Source organism: Electrophorus electricus, chromosome 19 (assembly GCF_041902795.1).
Source record: "Electrophorus electricus isolate QZ-2024a chromosome 19, ASM4190279v1, whole genome shotgun sequence".
In the NCBI taxonomy this organism is placed as follows: Eukaryota; Metazoa; Chordata; class Actinopteri; order Gymnotiformes; family Gymnotidae; genus Electrophorus; species Electrophorus electricus.
The window spans coordinates 20,400,564-20,420,848 of NC_137515.1; the positions used below are offsets into that span (position 1 = coordinate 20,400,564).

At 46.1% G+C, this 20,285-nt stretch overlaps 1 protein-coding gene across 2 annotated transcripts; it reads left to right on the forward strand.

Moving 5' to 3' along the window:
* Positions 1 to 4,309: 4,309 nt before the first annotated feature.
* On the forward strand, positions 4,310 to 19,962 carry lrrc75bb (leucine rich repeat containing 75Bb). 2 transcript variants are annotated; one of them, XM_027025317.3, is made up of 5 exons: positions 4,310 to 4,931; positions 8,389 to 8,517; positions 10,426 to 10,538; positions 14,469 to 14,507; positions 17,461 to 19,962. In XM_027025317.3, exons 1-5 carry the CDS (start codon positions 4,641 to 4,643, stop codon positions 17,984 to 17,986), a joined length of 1,098 nt encoding a protein of 365 aa, XP_026881118.2. In that variant the 5' UTR covers positions 4,310 to 4,640; the 3' UTR covers positions 17,987 to 19,962. The 2 variants fall into 2 exon arrangements, with proteins under 2 accessions (XP_026881118.2, XP_026881119.2); XM_027025318.3 differs by lacking the exon at positions 14,469 to 14,507 and having other exon boundaries at positions 4,311 to 4,931.
* The last annotated feature ends 323 nt before the right edge of the window (positions 19,963 to 20,285 follow it).

Genomic DNA, 20,285 nt, shown 5'->3' on the forward strand with positions numbered 1-20,285 from the left:
TGCATGGGGGCTGCCATTTTTCGCATGGTGTCCTTTGTTTTCCCTTATTTCAATGCTTGGCGTGGTGTTTTTTTTCCTACCTGTTTTTCATCCTCCATTCCTTTTAAGCGTGATATACGCACAGGTAGTTTAATGGCAGGCTGCAGTCTAGCAGGAGCTCGTTCGCCTCCCCACCCCTTGTTTTTATACTTCTCTTGTTTTACCTGTTATAAGATTTAACTGTTTTTCACACGGGCCCATCACCATTAAAGCGTGGTACCTCACCCAGTGGAGGGTCGGTATCATCACAGATCTGACCTCGGTTCAAGCCCTGTTACACCTTTTCCCTTCCTCCAGGATATCAGGACCTCACTATGGTGTTTAGTAAGAAAAAAGCTACCTTGTTACCCCCACACCATCCCTATGATTGTTCCATTGAACTCCTGGAGTGAGCTGTATTACCCAAGGCTCTCATATATCCCCTCTCCCAGGAGGAGGAGAAAGCCATGGAGAAGTATATAGATGAGGCATTGAGGCAGGGCTTCATTTAGCCTTCCACTTCCCCCCGGGCGTCGGGCTTCTTTGTAAAGAAGATGGACGGAGGCCTTCACCCCTGCATTGATTAGTGCAACCTCAATCAGATCTCAAGCAGATCTGGATACTGGAACTATGAGAAGCAAAAATGTTCACAAAATTAGACCTCTGTAGTGCTTAAAACCTAATGCATATAAAAAAAGGAGATGAGTGGAAAACTGCCTAAGTTACCAATAGGGGTCACTATGAATACAAAGTAATGCCGTACGGCCCCTGTGTCGCTCCGTCTGTAGCTCCGTCTGTAGCTCCGTCTGTCTTTCAAGCCTTTGTCAATGACATCCTTCTAGAATACATAGGGAGATTTGTGATTGCATACATCGATGACTTCCTCATCTACTCACCCTATCTGAAAACCCATGAACAACATGTATGTAAGGTCTATTTTGGTAATGGACTATATGTGAAAGAAGAGAAAACGCTACTACTACTTTCCTGGGATATGTAGTCAGCCATGGTGGAATTACAATGGATGACCAAAAAATAGAGGCCATCCTCCATTGGCCTGTACCTACTAGCATCAAGAAGCTCCAGAGCTTCCTAGGCTTCACAAACTTTTATTGACGTTTCATCAGGAACTTCAGCGGCATAGTGACCCCCCCCCCCACACCCCCCTCCTCCTAAAAGGAACAGTGGCCAAGCTCCACTGGAATGAAGAGGCTGAGCAAGCATTCAGGCGATTAAATGAAGCTTTCACCACTGCTCCCATACTTTGACATTCTGATCTATCCATCCCATCTGTGGTAGAGGTCGACGCTTCGAACATTGGTGTAGGAGCTGTGTTGTCCCAGAGACATGAGGAGTCCACTACATCCAGTGGCATATTTCTAGAAGTTCTGCGGAGTAGAAGTTCCGCAGCACCTTGGAGGGCAGTCTGAAGTCTATTAGGCGTCTGAGGTGGTAATGATGCTGACAAGCCTTCTTTGCCAGGGAGTTCGTGTGGCAGGACCAGGACAGGTCCCGCGAAATGTGAACTCCAAGGTACCTGAAACTGTCTACTCTCTCTACCATGGTTCTGTTGATCCTCACAGGTTGGTAGTGCCGCTCCTGCTTCTTGCTGCAGTCCACAATCTGCTCCTTTGTCTTGCTGACGTTCAGGAGGTGATTATTTTCCTGGCACCAGGTGTTTTTCTCCAGGTGTTTAATCTCCTCCAGGTAGGCCCTCTAGTCATTGTCCAAGATCGGGCCCATGACAACGGTATTGTCAACGAACTTGACAATGGTGGTAGAGCTGAAAGTGGCCACACATTCGTAGGTGTACAGTGAGTAGAGCAGGGGGCTTAGGACACAACCCTGAGGAACTCCAGTGCTGAGGGTGAGGGTGGATGAGACACAATTGCCCACCCGTACTGATTGTGGTCTGTCTGTTACGAAGATGGAGATCCAGTCACACAGGAATAGATGCAGTCCTAGATCCTCCAACTTAGTAGTGAGTCTGGAGGGGATGATAGTGTTAAATGCTGAACTGTAGTTGACAAACAGCATTTTAACATAATTACCCCTCCCTTTGTCCAGGTGGGTCAGTGTGGTGTGGAGCAGATGTGCAAATGTGTCATCAGTGGAGTGGTTGTGGTGGTATGCAAACTGCAGTGGGTCGATGGAGGCTGGCAGTGAAAAGGTGATGAAGTCTCTGACTAGCTTTTCAAAGTATTTCATCACGACCGATGTGAGGGCAACAGGGTGGTAGTCGTTAAGGCCAGAAGGTCGAGGTTTCTTCGGGACGGGGATGGCATGATACCAAGCGTCAGGGAGAGGTTGAAGATGTCGGTGAATACCGGGGCTAGCTGGTCTGTGCAGGCTTTGAGGACTCTACCGCAGATGTTGTCTGGTCCCGCCTTCCTGGTATTCAATCTTTTGAACACTCTCCACACATTACTCTCCGTTATGATGGAGGGTGCTGTTTTTGTTTAACCAAAAGTTTCAATTCAGTACTTTAAAATTAAATATGTTTGTGTTTTTCAGAACTCTTTCAAATGCCATAATGTCTAAAATAAGCAAAAAATAAATAAATAATCAGAAGGTTGCCAGTTCAAGGCCCACCACTGCCAAGTTGCCACTGTTGGGCCCCTGAGCAAGACCGTTAACCCTCAGTTACTCAAATTGTATTCAATCAGAATTGGAAGGCACTTTGATTAAAAAGTGTCAGCTAAATGCAGCAAATATGGACACGTTTCTTGGATGTGTCATTTATGGTGAGCAGTGAGTTTAGTCCTAATTTGGCATGCAGTCTGGAGAAAGAACATTACATCAGCAGGCTGTCAATCAGTCATTACTTTTGATCTAGTTGCACAGTATCCTGGAGAGACTGTCCCCTGCCTATCCAAGTTTCAGATCAACAATAGATCCTTTGCGGTTGAAGAAGTTAGCCACTTTAGTGGAATGTCATTTCATACCAAAAAAACAAAATGGGTTTTCTGGCTTTACAAATCAAGTGTCTCTTAACATGCAAGGTGTGATCTAAATGTGATCCTACTTAAACAACTACAACACTGGAAAATGGTTGGCAGTGCACACAGGATTTGTCATACATTATCTAAAATGTGCATTATTTGAGAGTATAATCTAACCTGTGGTTTGTTCCTCTTTAGATGCTGTTATCAGTACACATAAAACCACACACACAAAGGTTACGGAGACCATGGAAGTGTGCACCAGACAGGATGGGTAGTGGTAGCTGAAAGAAATGAAGATATGTGGGATTTGTATTTTTAATTGCCTGATTTATTCACTTTCCTGTTGTTCTCTTCTTGTTCTGATTAAAAATACTCGAAAAAGTGGACTGTTATTTTTTCATTCTGCCATCTTATACAGTGCTTTTCCCTCCCATACAATGTGGAACATAACGACTGTGGGAACCTGACTCACGTTCAAACTGACTTCTATGTGTTGCATGGCAAGTAAATTAAACGTGAACAATACTGCACTGAAAACATGACATATGTAAATGATTCAATTCAAAACTAGCATATGGAATAACTGAATACCCAATTATAGGGTACGGTGTAGAATGGAAATAAATGCAGTGTATTCAGTGTTAAAAATGTCTGACAAGGCGATATCAACGATGATTCACTTTTTTAAAAAATTGATTCAAGTGATATGTTGATACAATTGCCATTGAACGAGAAGCTTGTTCAATGCTGAAAAACAAGACGTTGAAACAACGTCGCGGTGTCAGCTTTGATTCAGCAATGAATAAACGTTGGAATGCCAGCTGGGTAGTTACCTACATAGAGTTTTATTTAGTTTGATGTAGTTGTAGTTATATAAGTATGTGGATATATGTGTAATTCCTTTATGGCCATCATTGAGCATCACGTTTATTTATTCATTTACTTAGCCTATTGGTTTATTTATAGACTATAATTATATTCCCATAGGGAGAGACAAACTTATTTTGGTTTCTCTTTTAGCTAACACAATGTCATGGATATTCATTTGATCTCATTCGGTAGAGTCTACATATTGAAAAAACCTTCGAATTCACGTTTGGTCAGTAAATATTCCACATTTCATACAATGTGTGATTCTGTTTCAAATTCGCAGCACTTTAATACGCGCTAGTATTTCTTTGTCCTGGTCCGGACAACAGTAACGCCGTCTTTTCACTGACACGTGACGGTTACTAAAACGGTAAGAGCTTTGGCGTCTGGCGCGAGCGGAGCGGGAGGCTCTGTTATTAAACACACGTGTAGAATCCGTGCGATCTGATTGGCTAGAGAGTGAACTCCAGTCAGCTCTGTGTTGTAGCCTTGAAAACGAAAACATACCGAGCGCAGAGAGGTGACAGAAACGCCGAGAAAAGGAACTGCCACTGACTCTTTCTCTGGATAATAGAGTCTTTTGCAGTTTAGCACAATATGGCTACTTTGAAATGATAGTATTAGACGGATTAATCTAAATTTGAGCAGTAACGGAGTGAGAGTGTACTGTGTATACAATCGTACACAGTCGTCTCTGACAACTACTTTCTACTTTATTAATGTTAAGGCTACGTAGTGTCAGGACAAACTCTTTTTATTTTAACCCTGAAATCGTAGTCTTATCAATATAAATCGCAAAGTTTAGCAATGGGTTCTAAGTTGACCAGACAGAGTAGTCTGGACAGCGAAGCAGCGTTTTTCAGCAGAGGTCGGCATCGCCAGGACTGTTCCACAGGCAGCGAGAAGAGTGAGACTGGAGGTGCCGGAGAACTTTGGTTCACATCTTTGATGCTAAAATCTGAGAAGCTCCCAGTAATTTTACGCAAATCGAATCCCAGCCCGTTTGAGCGGAGAGTAACCTGGGCCCGGGAGATCCAGAAACTGCTGAAAGAGGAGAGAGTGGACGAGGCGGCAGACGTGCTGAAACTACTCAGGAAGGTAACGAAGTTCCTTAAAAACGCACGTCTAATCCGTCCTGCGGGATGTGATGTCTTAGTCTGCTCTTTACACAGATGCTGAGGTTGGTGCGGTTCTGTGCGTATGCACATAGCCATTCAGATATGACGACCCTTGTTTTCTTATTTCAGCCTGCATGCCGGTGTGTCAAAACTGTTAAAAACTGGATCACCGTTCCACTGCCACAGACGCATACCAACGTGTCTGCACGTTAAGATCCTTATATCCATCACTCAAATTAAGTTGGTCAATTATAGGTTCTGATATACCTATATTCCTACAAACTGTCTTTCTGTCCTTGAATAAAGTAAATCTTTGGCTGGTGAAAAAGACAGAAGCGAATCTTCAGTTATAGTTTAGAGAACCTTTTCAGGAGGAACCATTACTCCATGATTAATTACCGAAGCTCAGCGAACATGTGCCTCATGACGTGCCAGTGTTGCCCTGTAGGGCCCGTCTCCAAAGCCCCAAAATAGTCCAGCCTTGTAGTACTGGGTGGAGTTATGTTGGACCCCATCAGTTATGTAACTACTAAACTCTTCATCCAAGTGTGCAATATCTGCATGGTTGTGGTGTTCAGGCATTGTGTTTTCAGGTATTTCTGATTCAGATGTCATTAAGACACGCTCCACGTCTGGTGAGCAGGAGAATGAGTGCAGGCTTCACCTTCTCTTCACGTCGCCCCAACGCATGCTCCCCCCGCCTGCACTCAACAAATCCTCACTCCACATGGCCCCATATTCAATACCACCAGCCTGTGATTCAATCAATGAAATAAAGTCTCTGCTTCACCTCCTAAAGTCTTTAAATGGATTGTCTCAAAGCCACAAAGCTCTGTGCTGCACTAATTGTGTCTTTGGCCCTGGGTTTAGCACTGGTGGGCAGATTTGGCCCTGGGTTTGGCACTGGTCGGGCAGATTTGGCCCTGGGTTTGGCACTGGCGGGCAGATTTGGCACTGGGTTTGGCACTGGTGGGCAGATTTGACCCTGGGTTTAGTGCTGGCGGGCAGGGTTTGGTGAGACTGCTGCCACCAGGTTTATAAACATCAGAGGAATATACCATTAGTTGCACCCGTACCCAACACAAGAGTGCTGTTATAATCCAGGCACTGTGCAGTTATAATCCAGGCACTGTTCAATTATAATCCAGGCTCTGTGCAGTTATAATCCAGGCTCTGTGCAGTTATAATCCAGGCACTGTGCAGTTATAATCCAGGCTCTGTGCTCAATTGATACCTGGTTTTAATCTGCAGCTCTGGAAACAGTGTGTTTATGTTCCTTCTGGGCTCTTATTACTCCTTATAAACATGTTGAAACCTCAAAATCGAAGTTCGAGCTCACACTCTGCTGATTGTCCACACCGTCCCACCCTCCAGATCTCCTGGTTTGTCTGCATGCTCTGAGGTTGCCCCATGTTGTTGTTGTGTTGATGCTCTTCAGAGTTCTGAGGAATTTAAACAAAGCCACGTGATTCACGTGGAGACCCCTGAGGGGAGGCACTCTCCTCTTGTTAACACAGCACAGGGGACAGGGAGGCAGCAGAACGAGTAATGAGGGAGACTCTCCCTGTCCCTATGTCTGTCCCTGTCTCTGTCTTGACAAGACTTTTACATGTTCACCATGAGGAATGAGTTTCTGTGATTCAATTATTTTCAACATCTGGAGTGGCTGCAGTTCTGATAAATGAACTGAATTCATGCATATGGATAGCAAAACAACTTAATGAACTAGATGACTTTCTAGAGTTAATTTAAAGAAAAGAAAAAAAAACATCTAAATTGGTGTTATTTTCTGCAAGGCCAAAGTGTTTTTTAAGGCTTGTTCAAAATAATTATGCATAGATGATTATGGATAGATGTCTTATTCTCTCAGGAAGCTCTCTGAGCAGGGGGGGGGGGGGTACATGGCTCTAATCTACGCTACTCTACCACTGCACGAGACATGTCTTCTCCCTCTCAGACCAGAGAGCAGGCTACACTACATACCATGCCGAAATTACTGCAAAGAGAAGCAAATTAGCTTTCCCACTCAGACTGGAGGCTAATCACCCAGAGATTTTAATGGAAGAGGACAGTGCCTTGTATTTCTGCTTAATTTGTCACAGGGGATGTTGTGGCAGAGGGGAAACTCTCTCATCTCTCCTGCAGCTCTCAGACCCTCACCTGGGTTTCATTACTTTCAGGTTCATTAGAATAAAAGCTACATCCAGCTGGGTTCTGCTAGACCTGCGGGGGAAACAGAAGGTGCTGGAAATGCCCAGAGAATGATCTTTTAACTCCTAAAATCTCAGAAATGTGACCAAATCCATACGCAATCCCACATTTCTGTCTGGCCTCCCATCAAATTTAGGAGTGGAGCCTGAAAGAGCAGCACCTGTAGACAGAGCAGCACCTGTAAAAAGACGGATAGGAGAGCAGTGTTCTGAGCTGTGATCACAGCAGGAAGAAGCTACGGGAATCTTTCCTGTTCTCACTAGTCTGTCCTGTTTCCTGTTCTAATCTCCTGCTGTGGTGTTTACAAGCAAGACTGTTTTAGTGCTGGGAATTAAGAACACAACCAGCCACACTAAACACAACCAGCCACACTACAAACCCTGCCTCTGTTGTGTCTTCTCTGTTTCTCAATCAAAATTAGTTGCATTATTGGTTCTTGCTTGAGAGTAATCCAAAGGTCCAGCATTGATTCTGAACATGACAGTTAAGTGGGGAGTCTATTACTGTTGTCTCTCGATTTAGGACTAAAGAAGCAGAAATGCCAGAGTAGCAGGGCATCACAAGAACGAAACAGAATAAATAAAATTTTCTGAATATTAGATGTGTAAAAAAATAAGAAAGTTCTTTGTTAAGAAGCAAGATCTTATTAGTGAGTTTAGAAACAGAAAACAACCTGGCAGACAGTTGGAAACTCCAGTAGTGTATGACTAACCAGGAGAGAGGAGTGATGGCTTGAGAAGCGATACGGAGAGGAGCCGGGAGATGAGTGAACAGTTCCAGTCCACAGCGAAGTCTCAGTGAGCCACTGTGGCACCAGCACTGCCCACCTGCCAGTGGATCTGCCTCCCTGGTCTTTATTGATCAGCAGAGTGTGACCTGAGACCCACTGAGCCTCTCACTGCCTGAAGACAACGCTGCCCTAAAAGCGGCAGGAATGGAGAATAGTCTGACAGCACCACGGTGGAAAAGGAGCCCAGCTCCTAATGATGTCAGTGGGTCACAGGCTTGCTGAGGTTTTTCACTATTCAACAAGACAATCTTTCTTAAGATTCTTTAATTGGTGTGACTATTTAATTGGTCCTCTGAAATGGTGGGAATATGACAAAAAGGTTGCAATTTCTTTGCAGTGACCTTCAAAAGTAAGAACTGTTAGTTTTAACAACAGAAATATAATTTTCTCTCTTACTCTCTCTCTCTCTATCTCTCCCCCCACCCACTTTCCCCAGGACATGGGTCTTGAAGGAACCTCTCTTAATGATATCCTGTATAAGAACGCTGCCTTCCTCAACCTGGTGGATCCAATTTCCCACGAGTTACTGCTTAGTCTGGCGAGAGACATGCAGTGCCCAAAGAGGGTAAGTCATCGTGGTGATGTCATTCTGCACCTGCTCACAGAGTTACAGCAAAGGTGTATATATAACACCACCACCACCACCACCACCACTGCAGCTGGTGCTGATCCTGGCCAGAAGCTGACGGTTGTAGTGGCGTTACAGCGCTGTGTTTCTGCTGCTGTCAGCCTCCCTGCCCTGCCCGCACAGGCCTCACCACACATGCTCATAACAAGGCATCCTGCTATGGTGAGGCCTTATTTAGAGCCGGCGCCCGAGCCGTCGGATTCAGCAGTGCTGCTGCAGAGACGTGGGGGACCGTCCGCCCTCGGCCAGCGGGACTGTCCGCCCACGACGATGGTGTGTTGTGGGCTCTGTCATTGTGCAGGAGAACGCTGTGACCTTTCTACCTCCTGAGAGACACAGCAGCAAACACTTCACACCCTCCAACGAGAGACGCTCATTAGTCCGGCACCCTGCTCTAAAAGCTCCGCTCACACTGAGCAAAACTTTGTTCTGCGGTATTTTTACCTCCCTTTCTAAGGGCGTGTAAAGACCATCCTGTTTCATCATCGCTAGTTACAAGTTACAGCTGGAGAGGAGAGTTTAGGTTAGGGTTAGGGTTAACTGGAGAATTTGACAATGTTTGCAGAATATTGTCTGTTCTGGAGAGTTCTGTGTGGGGCTGGCTAAGGTGGGACTCCTGGAGCCTGAGTGTGGTGGTGAGCCTGTCCGCATACAGCTGAGGGTCGGAGGTGGAGCTACGCTGCCTCTGGTCCCTGCGGGTTTACTCACTGCAGCCCCATGTCACGGGTACACCTGCTGTGCAGACTGGAACATTTCTGTTCCTTCATCAGAGAAGACAAACTACTGATGTGCCATGGTTAATGTAGAACACCCATCCAAATGCCAACCTCAAATGCTGAGAGTGCAGAGTGTTTCTGATCACATAGAGACGTCTTCCTCCTACTGCCTCTCCAACTAGCTGTGTTTTCCTTAGATCTGTTTATATAATGCATCGAGGTTATTGTCTCCAGTTCTGTCTTTGCAGTCTTTAGAGTAGGTTGATATGGTGTGTCCCTGCTCAGAGGAGGAGAGCTGCTGGAGGTTCTGTTTTGGGCTGCAGAACCATACTGTGGCACACTGTGCCCGTTGTGCTGGAGCATTGATTAGATTAGCTCGGCTGTCTTTGGGGCAATCCACTTAAAGGGTCTGACGGGGGGAGATGTTTGTAGAAGCACTCTGATGGTGAAATAGCTGCAGGCGATTCGGGTCGATGGACACCACGGCTGAGTGCACCAGTGCGTCTGTGTTAGAGAGGCACATCAGTGCGTCTGTGTTAGAGAGAAACAGCAGCATGACTGGGTTAGAGAGACACAGCAGTGGATCTGTGTTAGGCATACCATCTTGTCTGTGTTAGAGAGACACAGCAGCTTGACTGTTAGAGAGAAACAGCAGCTCAACTGTGTTAGAGAGACACAGCAATGTGTCTGTGTTAGAGAGATACAGCAGCTCACCTGTGTTAGAGAGACCCAGCAGTGATCTTGGGAGCATTTCAAACCTTCAACCTTAAATATGTTTATCAAGAACCTGTATGATCAAAACTGAAATGCAGCAGCTTCCCGTCAGCAAACATGGTACAGTGTAAAGACTCTGAATTGTAATAAGTCCTTGTAGGAGAAAGTACTGTACATTCTAGATGAAAATAGGATTATAACTGTGTCTCCTAGTCATAATCTGTGTTAATACTCACCAACTCTCTTAAAGTATTTTTAAATCTGTTAAGTTTTTCAGCTCTATGATATCTTGTGTTTGAGTGAGCGAGTGTGTGTGTGTCTGTGTATGAGTGTATGAGATTAATGTGCCTTCTCAGGATGTCAGCTCAGATTGTTGGCCCCTAATAAAGATCACCCTGCTGCGTTTTCCCTGCAGGAGACAGACGCCCTCAGATCCTCTGATAAGATCTGCCGACAGCTGGTCTACCACCTGACGCCTCACTCCAAGTGGGCACGGCACAAGGTGCCCAGGAGTAAGTCCCACGCCTGGTGAGCGCCAGGGGACTGTCTATCTGTCCCCCACCCACACACAGCCAAAACAAAACAACAACATCAACGGTGCAGTTTCCTCTGCCGTGTTAGGACTGGATCATCTGGAAGTGTTTGCTTGGTTAGAGGTTTGTTAGAGGGACCCCAGTTAGGCAGACCCCTTCAGCAGGTGTGCGGAGGGAAGCCTTTGTAAACTGAACCACCGCTAATGATGCCCATGTGTCCTTCCTGAGCGATTAGTCTGGTAAGACAGACTGCAGCTGCTACAGTTTGGTTCCTGTGTTCCTTCTCGTTTCACAAACACAATCTTAACATGAACCAGTAGTAAGAAACCTCAAAGCAGCTTCACCCAGACCTCCACCCCTACCTTAACACTGCTCTCACCACTGAACACGACCTTCATCCAGACCTCCACCCCTACCTTAACACTGCTCTCGCCAATTAACACGACCTTCACCCAGACCTCCACCCCTACCTCAACACGGCTCTCGCCATTGAACACGACCTTCACCCAGACCTCCACCCCTACCTCAACACTGATCTCACCACTGAACACGACCTTCACCCAGACCTCCACCCCTACCTCAACACAGCTCTCACCATTGAACACGACCTTCACCCAGACCTCCACCCCTACCTCAACACGGCTCTCGCCATTGAACACGACCTTCATCCAGACCTCCACCCCTACCTCAACACTGCTCTCACCACTGAACACGACCTTCACCCAGACCTCCACCCCTACCTCAGCACTGCTCTCACCACTGAACACGACCTTCACCCAGACCTCCGCCCCTACCTCAACACGGCTCTCACCACTGAACACGACCTTCACCCAGACCTCCACCCCTACCTCAACACGGCTCTCACCACTGAACACGACCTTCACCCAGACCTCTGCCCCTACCTCAACACGGCTCTCACCACTGAACACGACCTTCACCCAGACCTCCACCCCTACCTCAACAATGCTCTCACCACTGAACACGACCTTCACCCAGACCTCCACCCCTACCTCAACACGGCTCTCACCACTGAACACGACCTTCACCCAGACCTCCACCCCTACCTTAACACTGCTCTCACCACTGAACACGACCTTCACCCAGACCTCCACCCCTACCTCAACACTGCTCTCACCACTGAACACGACCTTCACACACTCATATATAAATGGATTATGGATTAAAGTGACTCATTTACAGTCAGTCATCTTTTAAACTCTATCGGTTAGTGTAAACCTCTCTTTCTGGTTTCTTTATTTAGAATTTTATTCTTTTTAACCCTAACCTTCAGCCTAACCCTAACCCTAACCTTCACTCTAACCATAATTGTAGACTGTGACTGACAGACAGACAGACAGTGTCTGTAGTCCAATGCAAACCCAGCATGTCTGCTCATTAGGACATCTCCCCTCTCTGTAGGACATCTCCTCTCTCTGTAGGACATCTCCCTTCTCTGTGACTGAGGCTATAATATGTGTGTCGCACCTCCAGCAGAGTGTATGTGTCATTTCAGAAGAGGAAAACCAACCATCTCTCTGTACCTCCCCAAGATTTAAATAGGCTCCGACCAACCCCTACCCCTTCAAATATTCACACTTTGATCGTATTTAAGTGTTTCTGCTTCTTTGCACATGAGACAAATTAGGCAGCCTTCAGAATAAGTCATTTCAGGGCTTCTCGAGACCCTTTCGAGACTCTTCTGTAGACAGTCCAGTAAGGCTAAGAAATCTCACTGAAGCACGATGAGGTCTGTGTTGCTCAGGTGCAGAGAGTGAGTTTGAAGGAGTCTGTGTCTAAATTAATCAGCCGATGCCTTGTTTCTCATGCTGGAATGGCCCATGAGACTTGCGGAGTTTCTCCAGCGTGCCTTGGTGAACGGCTCTGTCCTCCAGCACACAGCGCCTCAATAACGCAATCAAATGATGAATCTGTTTAATAAAGTAGCCGGCGGGGAGAAGATGAAGCGAAGCACCCCTGCACAAAGCCCTGCTGTAATTACCCACTCCCTCATCACCATGGGCTGGGCTCATGCAGTATGTGCAGAGGCTCCTGGGAAGGATGTGGGCGTGCGGGCTGACAGGCTGCTGCCATGGATATGATGTTCCAAGACTGCTGTTCTCGTCACTCCGCTTGTGAACTGCAGTTTGGTATCAGGGCTTGTGGGATGAGGAGACCATGAGGTCCTAATTGTAGTGTTAAAGTGGAGACTGGGAGTGTTCCTGGGGACAGAGGCTGGACGAGACCCACGTAACAGAAGTACACCCCTGGAAACACACCCCTGGAATATTTGTTAGTGGATTGTGGCAAAATCCACTGCAAACACATCCCCCCTCCACCACCTCTCGACGCTAACCCATAATTTCTTCCCACCTTTTGGAAGTTTAACTTCTACTCCATACCGTCAATCCCCCACAGCACCGTCACATTAACTGAACAAAACACTTTCTTTGCTACTTCCTTTGCTCCCATTTCTCATACTGTTTAAAGTTTTCATCCCTGTGCTGAGCTCTGTCTTTACATGCCATATTGGTTTAGAAATGTCCCACGCTAGTACATCATGATCCCCGTTCTCACGGAAGTGCTCTTGGTAAGAGATTAAGACGAGCCCATGACCCACAGGCTGTGTTGGAGCCACGAGAGCTAATCAGACCAGCCTGTGCAGACCACCTGGAACAGACCACCTATAGCAGACCACCTGGAGTTCATGACCTGGAGGCTTGGACTAAACCACAATGACAGGGATGCTTTATCCTTTCAAATATATGTTTATTTTTGGACTAAGCCATTCTTCAGGTAGTGTTAATATAGATGTTGTGTTTGTGTGTGTGCATACATGTTTGTGTATGTGCTTGCTTTATCCCTTCAAACTTCTGTTTATTTTTGAACTTAACCATTCTGACAGGGGCTTTATCCTTTCACATGTCTGTTCATTTTTGGACTAAACCACTCTGAAAGGGGGGCTTTATCCTTTCAAAGCAGGGTTTTAATCCACCAAAAGAAAAAACATGTATCTGTTAGAACCTCATTGTGGTGGTTGTGTGGGAGGAGGTTTGCACCACACACAAGCAAAAAAAAAAAACTAAATTACATGTGAAAATTACTATAATGGATGGACAGATCAAAATCTGCAGTATGGCATGAAATTGTGACAGAAAGAGCAAATTCCTCTGTGTGTGTCTGTGTGTGTGTGTCTGTGTGTGTGTGTCTGTGTGTGTGTGTGTGTGTGTGTATGTGTGTGTGTTTGTGTGTGTGTGTGTGTGTGTGTGTGTTCTGGAGAGTGTTTTTATGTAAGTGCATATTTTGCATCAGTAAAATCAGTAATTCTCATATTGGCAGTGAAACAAAGCAGAGAAATTACCCTCAAACCACAAAGAGCAAAAACAGGATAGTGTATGAGTGGGGGTGTGTGGTGTATTGGTTTGGATGTGATGAAATGGAATTTTGCAGGTAGCGTTGATAGAGATGTGTGTGTGTGTGTGTGTGTGTGTGTGTGAGAGAGAGAGAGAGAGAGAGAGAGAGAGAGAGAGAGAGAGAGAGAGAGAGAGAGAGAGAGAGAGAGAGAGAGAGAGAAGAGAGAGAGAGAGCTTTATGCTTTATACAGCCTCCTGATGCCGTGTGTCTGTGTGTGTGTCTGTAGGATTAGTGGGATGAGATGTTGGCAGTGTAAACTCTATGTGGCTTTCTGTGTTTCTGTGTGTGTGTGTGTTGTACAGCCTGTCCCTCAGATCAGACTTACTATAATCCCAGTATGGCCTTCTCAATTAAATTAAAATAGATCGCCATCCTCTTTGATAGATGTGTGTGTGTGTGTGTGTGAGTGAACATTAACATAGCAGTCAAACAGACGAGATGATAATCTCTCAGCCCTCCAGTCACATGGTGTCTATGTTTCTAAGAAAGAGGGTCCGTGTGTTTTATTTTTTAGCAGAACTGCCTGTGACTGTAGGAGTGGCTGGACCTCCAGGTGAATGCAGCTCTGCTGAGCTCAGCACTCTTCACACATTGTAGGACGGAGTGAAACGACTGTACAGGCAAAGCGTGAGTGGTGTGGGAGGGTCCTGAAAGCCTGCGCACAGCCTGACACTGGGAGTGGGTAAAAAAGAAAGAAACAAAGAAACTCCCCCAGCAAGGGCTCACGATTGGGAGAGCCCCCACTGGCCAGAGCACTCTTCCATCTGTCAGCCCTCTTCTTCTGGCTCCTGGTCTCCCTCAGTCACTGTAGAGAGCTGAACCCTGCGTATTAAACTGCTCCCAGCATGCAGCTGGGCGGATGTGGCATGGGAGGACATAAGTGCTGTTTGCAGCAGTTGCCATGATGTTCTCTCTCTGCGCCTGCTGGTGGGTTTGGATTTATCTGCAGTGCACTGTCAGCTGGAGACACAGAGTGCCTCTTCCTGTTGTGGGCGTCACACCTGAGGAAAAGGTTTTATTCCACCCTGTCTGCCTGATGATAAGGCAGGAATGATGTGACAGACAGGTGTGGGTGGGTGTCTGAGAAACAGACAGATGTGGATGGGTGTTGGAGAGACAGACACGTGTGGGTGGGAGTCGGAGAGACAGACAGATGTGGGTGGGTATCAGAGAGTGAACGTCTAACTTAAGCGAGGTTACGTCCGGTGGGTGCTCGGGGATTAGTGCACAGGTCCACAATACAGGTGAACAAGACACATGTAGTAGTGATGCTACGGACAGCCGCAGATCAAACCCGCTGAGGTCAGAGCACACAGAGCGTGTGCATGCAGGTTCTGTGAGTGCGACACCACTGGACTGCAGACTGACTCAGTGTTCTCACCTTGCTGACGGAGAGCCCCACGCCCTCCACCCGCCTCACACTGGACCCATTGCCACCGGCACTCCCGAGCAGACAGTGGGTTTCGTGAGGAGGGTGGAGGCACGTATGTTTGTCGTGTCCTTGGACTGACATGTCCTCCCCCGCAGAAAGCGTGTGCCAGACTGCTCCTGGAGAAAAGCCCCTGATCCAGCCGTAGGAGCTGAAAAGCAGTGGGCAAGAAGCCCCAGTGCACAGGCCTGTACCAACACCACAGAGGGGAGCTGAGAAACAGATGGAGGCTTCTCACAGCAGAGAGAGAGAGGGGGAGAGGGGGAGGTATAGCTGGAGGGAGAGAGGAAGAGTGTAAGGGGAAAATGATAGTGTTATTGCTCTTCATGCAGTGTATTATACCCAAGGAATACCACCCAATACACACACACACACACACACACATACAAACACACACACACTTTTATTATTCTTTATTATTCCCCGTGTATGAAAAAGATTTTTGGTACAGACTGTGATGCTGAATAGTTTGCTTTGCACAGAGAGAAGAAAACTGGTGCAGAATCTGGAGAGAGAGAGAGATAGAGAGAGCAGAAGAGTGAGAGAGATAGAGGGACAGGGAGAGGACAAGCTGAATTATGATCCACTCCAGAAATCAATCACCTTACTGTGCTGTGGTGCCTGCTGCAGACAAAGTGATCCTACCCATACCAGGCGGGGCTACAGGGATGCGGAGCTACTTAAGCATGGGGACATCTCTGAGGCAGGCACAGATTTGCATATATGTAAATGTCTTCATGGTTCTGCATGGGGTGGGGTTTCTTGCAAGAGAGCAAAGCTTTGTGCCACACCACCATGAACCGCAGCCCACCGGACAGTGACACAGAGAATAGAATAAAGGGGAGGGGCCTAACACCTCCACTTGTGTCTGCGTTTAAATGAGCTCTTTTATCAAGGTTGTGCCGAAATGTTCTGACTGACAGTCTGGTGCGTGGCATGGCAGACTGTAACATGCAGTTGGCTGGTATGCTCCGCCCCTCCCTTCGCCCCGCCCACTATGCTCCTCCCACTTCACAGTGCCAGGTGATGCTTGGTGGGGGTTGGTGCAGACCAGGGAAGATGTTTGGCTTGAATGGGAAGTAAAGTGGGTGTTCAGATGCTGGGTGTAGGTGGTAGAGAGGAGGCACAGTGTGTAATAGTGTATATATAACCACTCAACATTTTAGAATATATAACCACTCAACATTTTAGAATATATAACCACTCAACATTTTAGAATATATAACCACTCAACATCTTAGAATATATAACCACTCAAAATTTTAGAATATATAACCACTCAAAATTTTAGAATATATAACCACTCAATATTTTAGAATATATAATCACTTAATATTTTAGAATATATAACCACTCAACATTTTAGAATATATAACCACTCAACATTTTAGAATATATTACCACTCAACATCTTAGAATATATAACCACTCAAAATTTTAGAATATATAACCACTCAACATTTTAGAATATATAACCACTCAACATTTTAGAACATATAACCACTCAACATTTTAGAATATATAACCACTCAATATTTTAGAATATATAACAACATTTTAGAATATATAATCACTCAACATTTTAGAATATATAATCACTTAATATATTATAATATATAACCACTCAAAATTTTAGAATATATAACCACTCAACATTTTAGAATATATAACCACTTAATATTTTAAAATATATAACAACAATTTTGAATATATAATCACTCAACATTTTAGAATATATAATCACTTAATATAATATATAACCACTCAACATTTTAGAATATATAACCACTCAACATTTTAGAATATATAACCACTCAACATTTTAGAATATATAACCACTCAATATTTAGGAATATATAACCACTCAACATAACTTCCTATGACATTACTAGAGTAATTCTTAGCAGCACAGGTGCGCGCACGCACACACACACGCACACATATACATACATACAGATACACACACAGTCAAATACTTGTACTGAGTCTGAAGTTGCAGTTGTGTAATATTAGGGCATTTAGGGGTTAACGAGACCCACAGACCAGAAGTGGTGTAATGAGTGCTTTTGTCTTCCAGTCTGAAATCCTTCCTGAAGATGACGTGCGATACGCTGGACCTGTCGGGGATACGGCTGAGTTCACGGGACGTCCAGCGCGTGTCCCACTACCTCCAGAGACACAGCACCTCCATCACGGCCGTGGACCTGAGCTTCACGGCACTGCGGGATGACAGCCTGCGTCAGCTCCTGCCCCCGCTCTGCATCATGCCCAGGCTTGCCACCCTCGCTGTCAATGGCAACCGCCTCACCGTCGCCGTGGTGAAGGACCTGACGGAGGCGGTGAAGGACGGGAGGAAGTTCCCCAGCCTGGCATGGGTGGACCTGGGCAACAATGTGGACATCTTCACCATGCCACAGCCACTTCTGCTGGGCCTGCGCAGACGCTCCGGCCTCAGGGGCAGTCTGCCCACCATATACGAGTCAGAGTGCACCTGTCTGGAGGTGTCCACAGAGGAGCCCAGCGTGGTGGAGGAAGAGGAGGAGGAGGAGAGCTGGACCATGGAGAAGAACAGCAGTATCTCACTGCACGTGTGTCAGAGATGATGAGACTCCTGAAGGAGAATAAGACTCTGAGAGAGAGGATAAGACTCTGAGAGAGAGGAGGAGGTTCTGAGAGAGGAGGAGACTGAGAGACAGGAGGAGGTTCTAGGTTCTACATGGTGCTCATGGTACTCAGTGTTCTCTCTGTGGGGCGTTCCACTGGTCTCCCATTGAGGAGTTCCACTGGTCTCCCATTGAGGCGTTCCACTGGTCTCCCATTGGGGTGTTCCGCTGTTCTCCCTGGTTCTATTCTTTCCTCCCAATGTCTTGCTCCTTGTGTCACTGCAGTGGTGTAGGTGCCTGACCCTGACCCTAACCCTGACGCTAACGCTAACCCTAACCCTAACCCTGACCCTGACCCTGACCCTGACCCTAGTGTAAGTGGTGTCAGCCCACACAGGGTCTGCAGGCTCCTTAGCCCAAATGGCCACAAGGGGGCGGGGTTGGGTGCGGAGGTGGAGAAGAAGGAAAAAGTCACACCTAAGAACTTCAGACTCAAATATTGATTAACAATGAAGAAAACTGTGTTAGTGAGTGAGTGTCTGAGAGTGTGTGTCTGTGAGTGAGAGTGTGTGTGTGTGTGTGTGTGTGTGTCTGAGAGTGTGTGTGAATGAGTGAGTGAGTGTGAGTGATTGATGAATGAGTGACTGAGAGTGTGTGTGTGTGTGTGTGTGTGTGTGTGTGTGTGTGTGTGTGTGTGTGTGACAGACACAGAGCTGTTTGGTCCAGGCTGTATTGATGTATTTATGGTTTAGCTGTTTAAAGGCTCTGTTAGGTTTTGTTACACATCAAACAGCAGCTGGTAGTGGGTGGACACACATGGTCACACATAGCTGTGGGCAGACACCCACTGGTTTTCCTCTGAACAGCTAAACCATAATTACCTGTGTGTGTGTGACACACACGCTGTGTTATGTGCCATTGATGAACACACTCTGCCTCTCCTCATTAGTGCAGACTTGGCACAAACAGTCAAGAGACACAGCTGCACATAAACAATAAGGTTATTATTTATTAAATAACAACAGAGACCTTTATTTGTAAAGTGACTTTCTCACACTTAAGAACACTTCACAGAGAAGATGAAAATATTACAAGCAGGCAGAAAAAATAGACATAAACCAGACCGATTATTGTTTTATTAATTCTGGGTCAATGTATTATGCAAGAAGTTCAGAAGAATGGTGTTCAGACAGCCGTGGGCAGTGTGATGCGTTTATGAAGACGACAGAATGGAACTTTACGTTTCCATGGGCGACAGAATGGACGTCTCCTGCTACTCTGTTCTTACTTGGTGAAGTTTGAATTAAGTTTGGTGTATGTTGACATGTTATCATTTTTAAGAATGATATTACAAATTAACATTAATCCTTTAAGTTGTTGTGTGTGCGCATGTGTGTATTTGAGTGTGTGGTGAACCAGAGACCTGATCCTTGCCCACACATCTGCTCCTTACTTCACCTGATCACTGGGGTCTCTGGCAGACTCCGCCTTCTCTGGGGTCTCCGGCAGACTCCGCTTTCTCTGGGGTCTCCGGCAGACTCCGCCTTCTCTGGGGTCTCCGGCAGACTCCGCTTTCTCTGGGGTCTCCGGCAGACTCCGCCTTCTCTGCGGTCTCCGGCAGACTCCGCCTTCTCTGCGGTCTCCGGCAGACTCTGCTTTCTCTGCGGTCTCCGGCCCCATCACTGCCTGCTTGATTTGGCTGCTTTAATGTCTAAATTCTCTTCAGCTTGTAGCAGTGTAGTACAGAGTACAGTGTAGTACAGAGTACATTGTGGTACATAGTACATTGTAGTACAGAGTACAGTGTGGTACAGAGTACAGTGTAGTAATGTTACAGTGTACAATGTAGTACAGTGTGGTATGGTGTAGTACAGTGTGGTACAGTGTAGTACGGTGTACAGTGTTGACTGTGGTACAGTGCTGACAACTGAGAAAATTGCTCCTGTAATGTGGAATAAAACGGCGATTGCGAACAAGTGTCCTGGGTGTCGTTTTACTTCTCACAGCAACCTCACACTAAACCTTATTCATATGCTAAACCTCATTCTCATGCTAAACCTCATTCTCATGCTAAACCTCATTCACATGCTAAACCTCATTCTCATGCTAAACCTCATTCACATGCTAAACCTCATTCTCATGCTAAACCTCATTCACATGCTAAACCTCATTCTCATGCTAAACCTCATTCACATGCTAAACCTCATTCACATGCTAAACCTCATTCTCATGCTAAACCTCATTCACATGCTAAACCTCATTCTCATGCTAAACCTCATTCTCATGCTAAACCTCATTC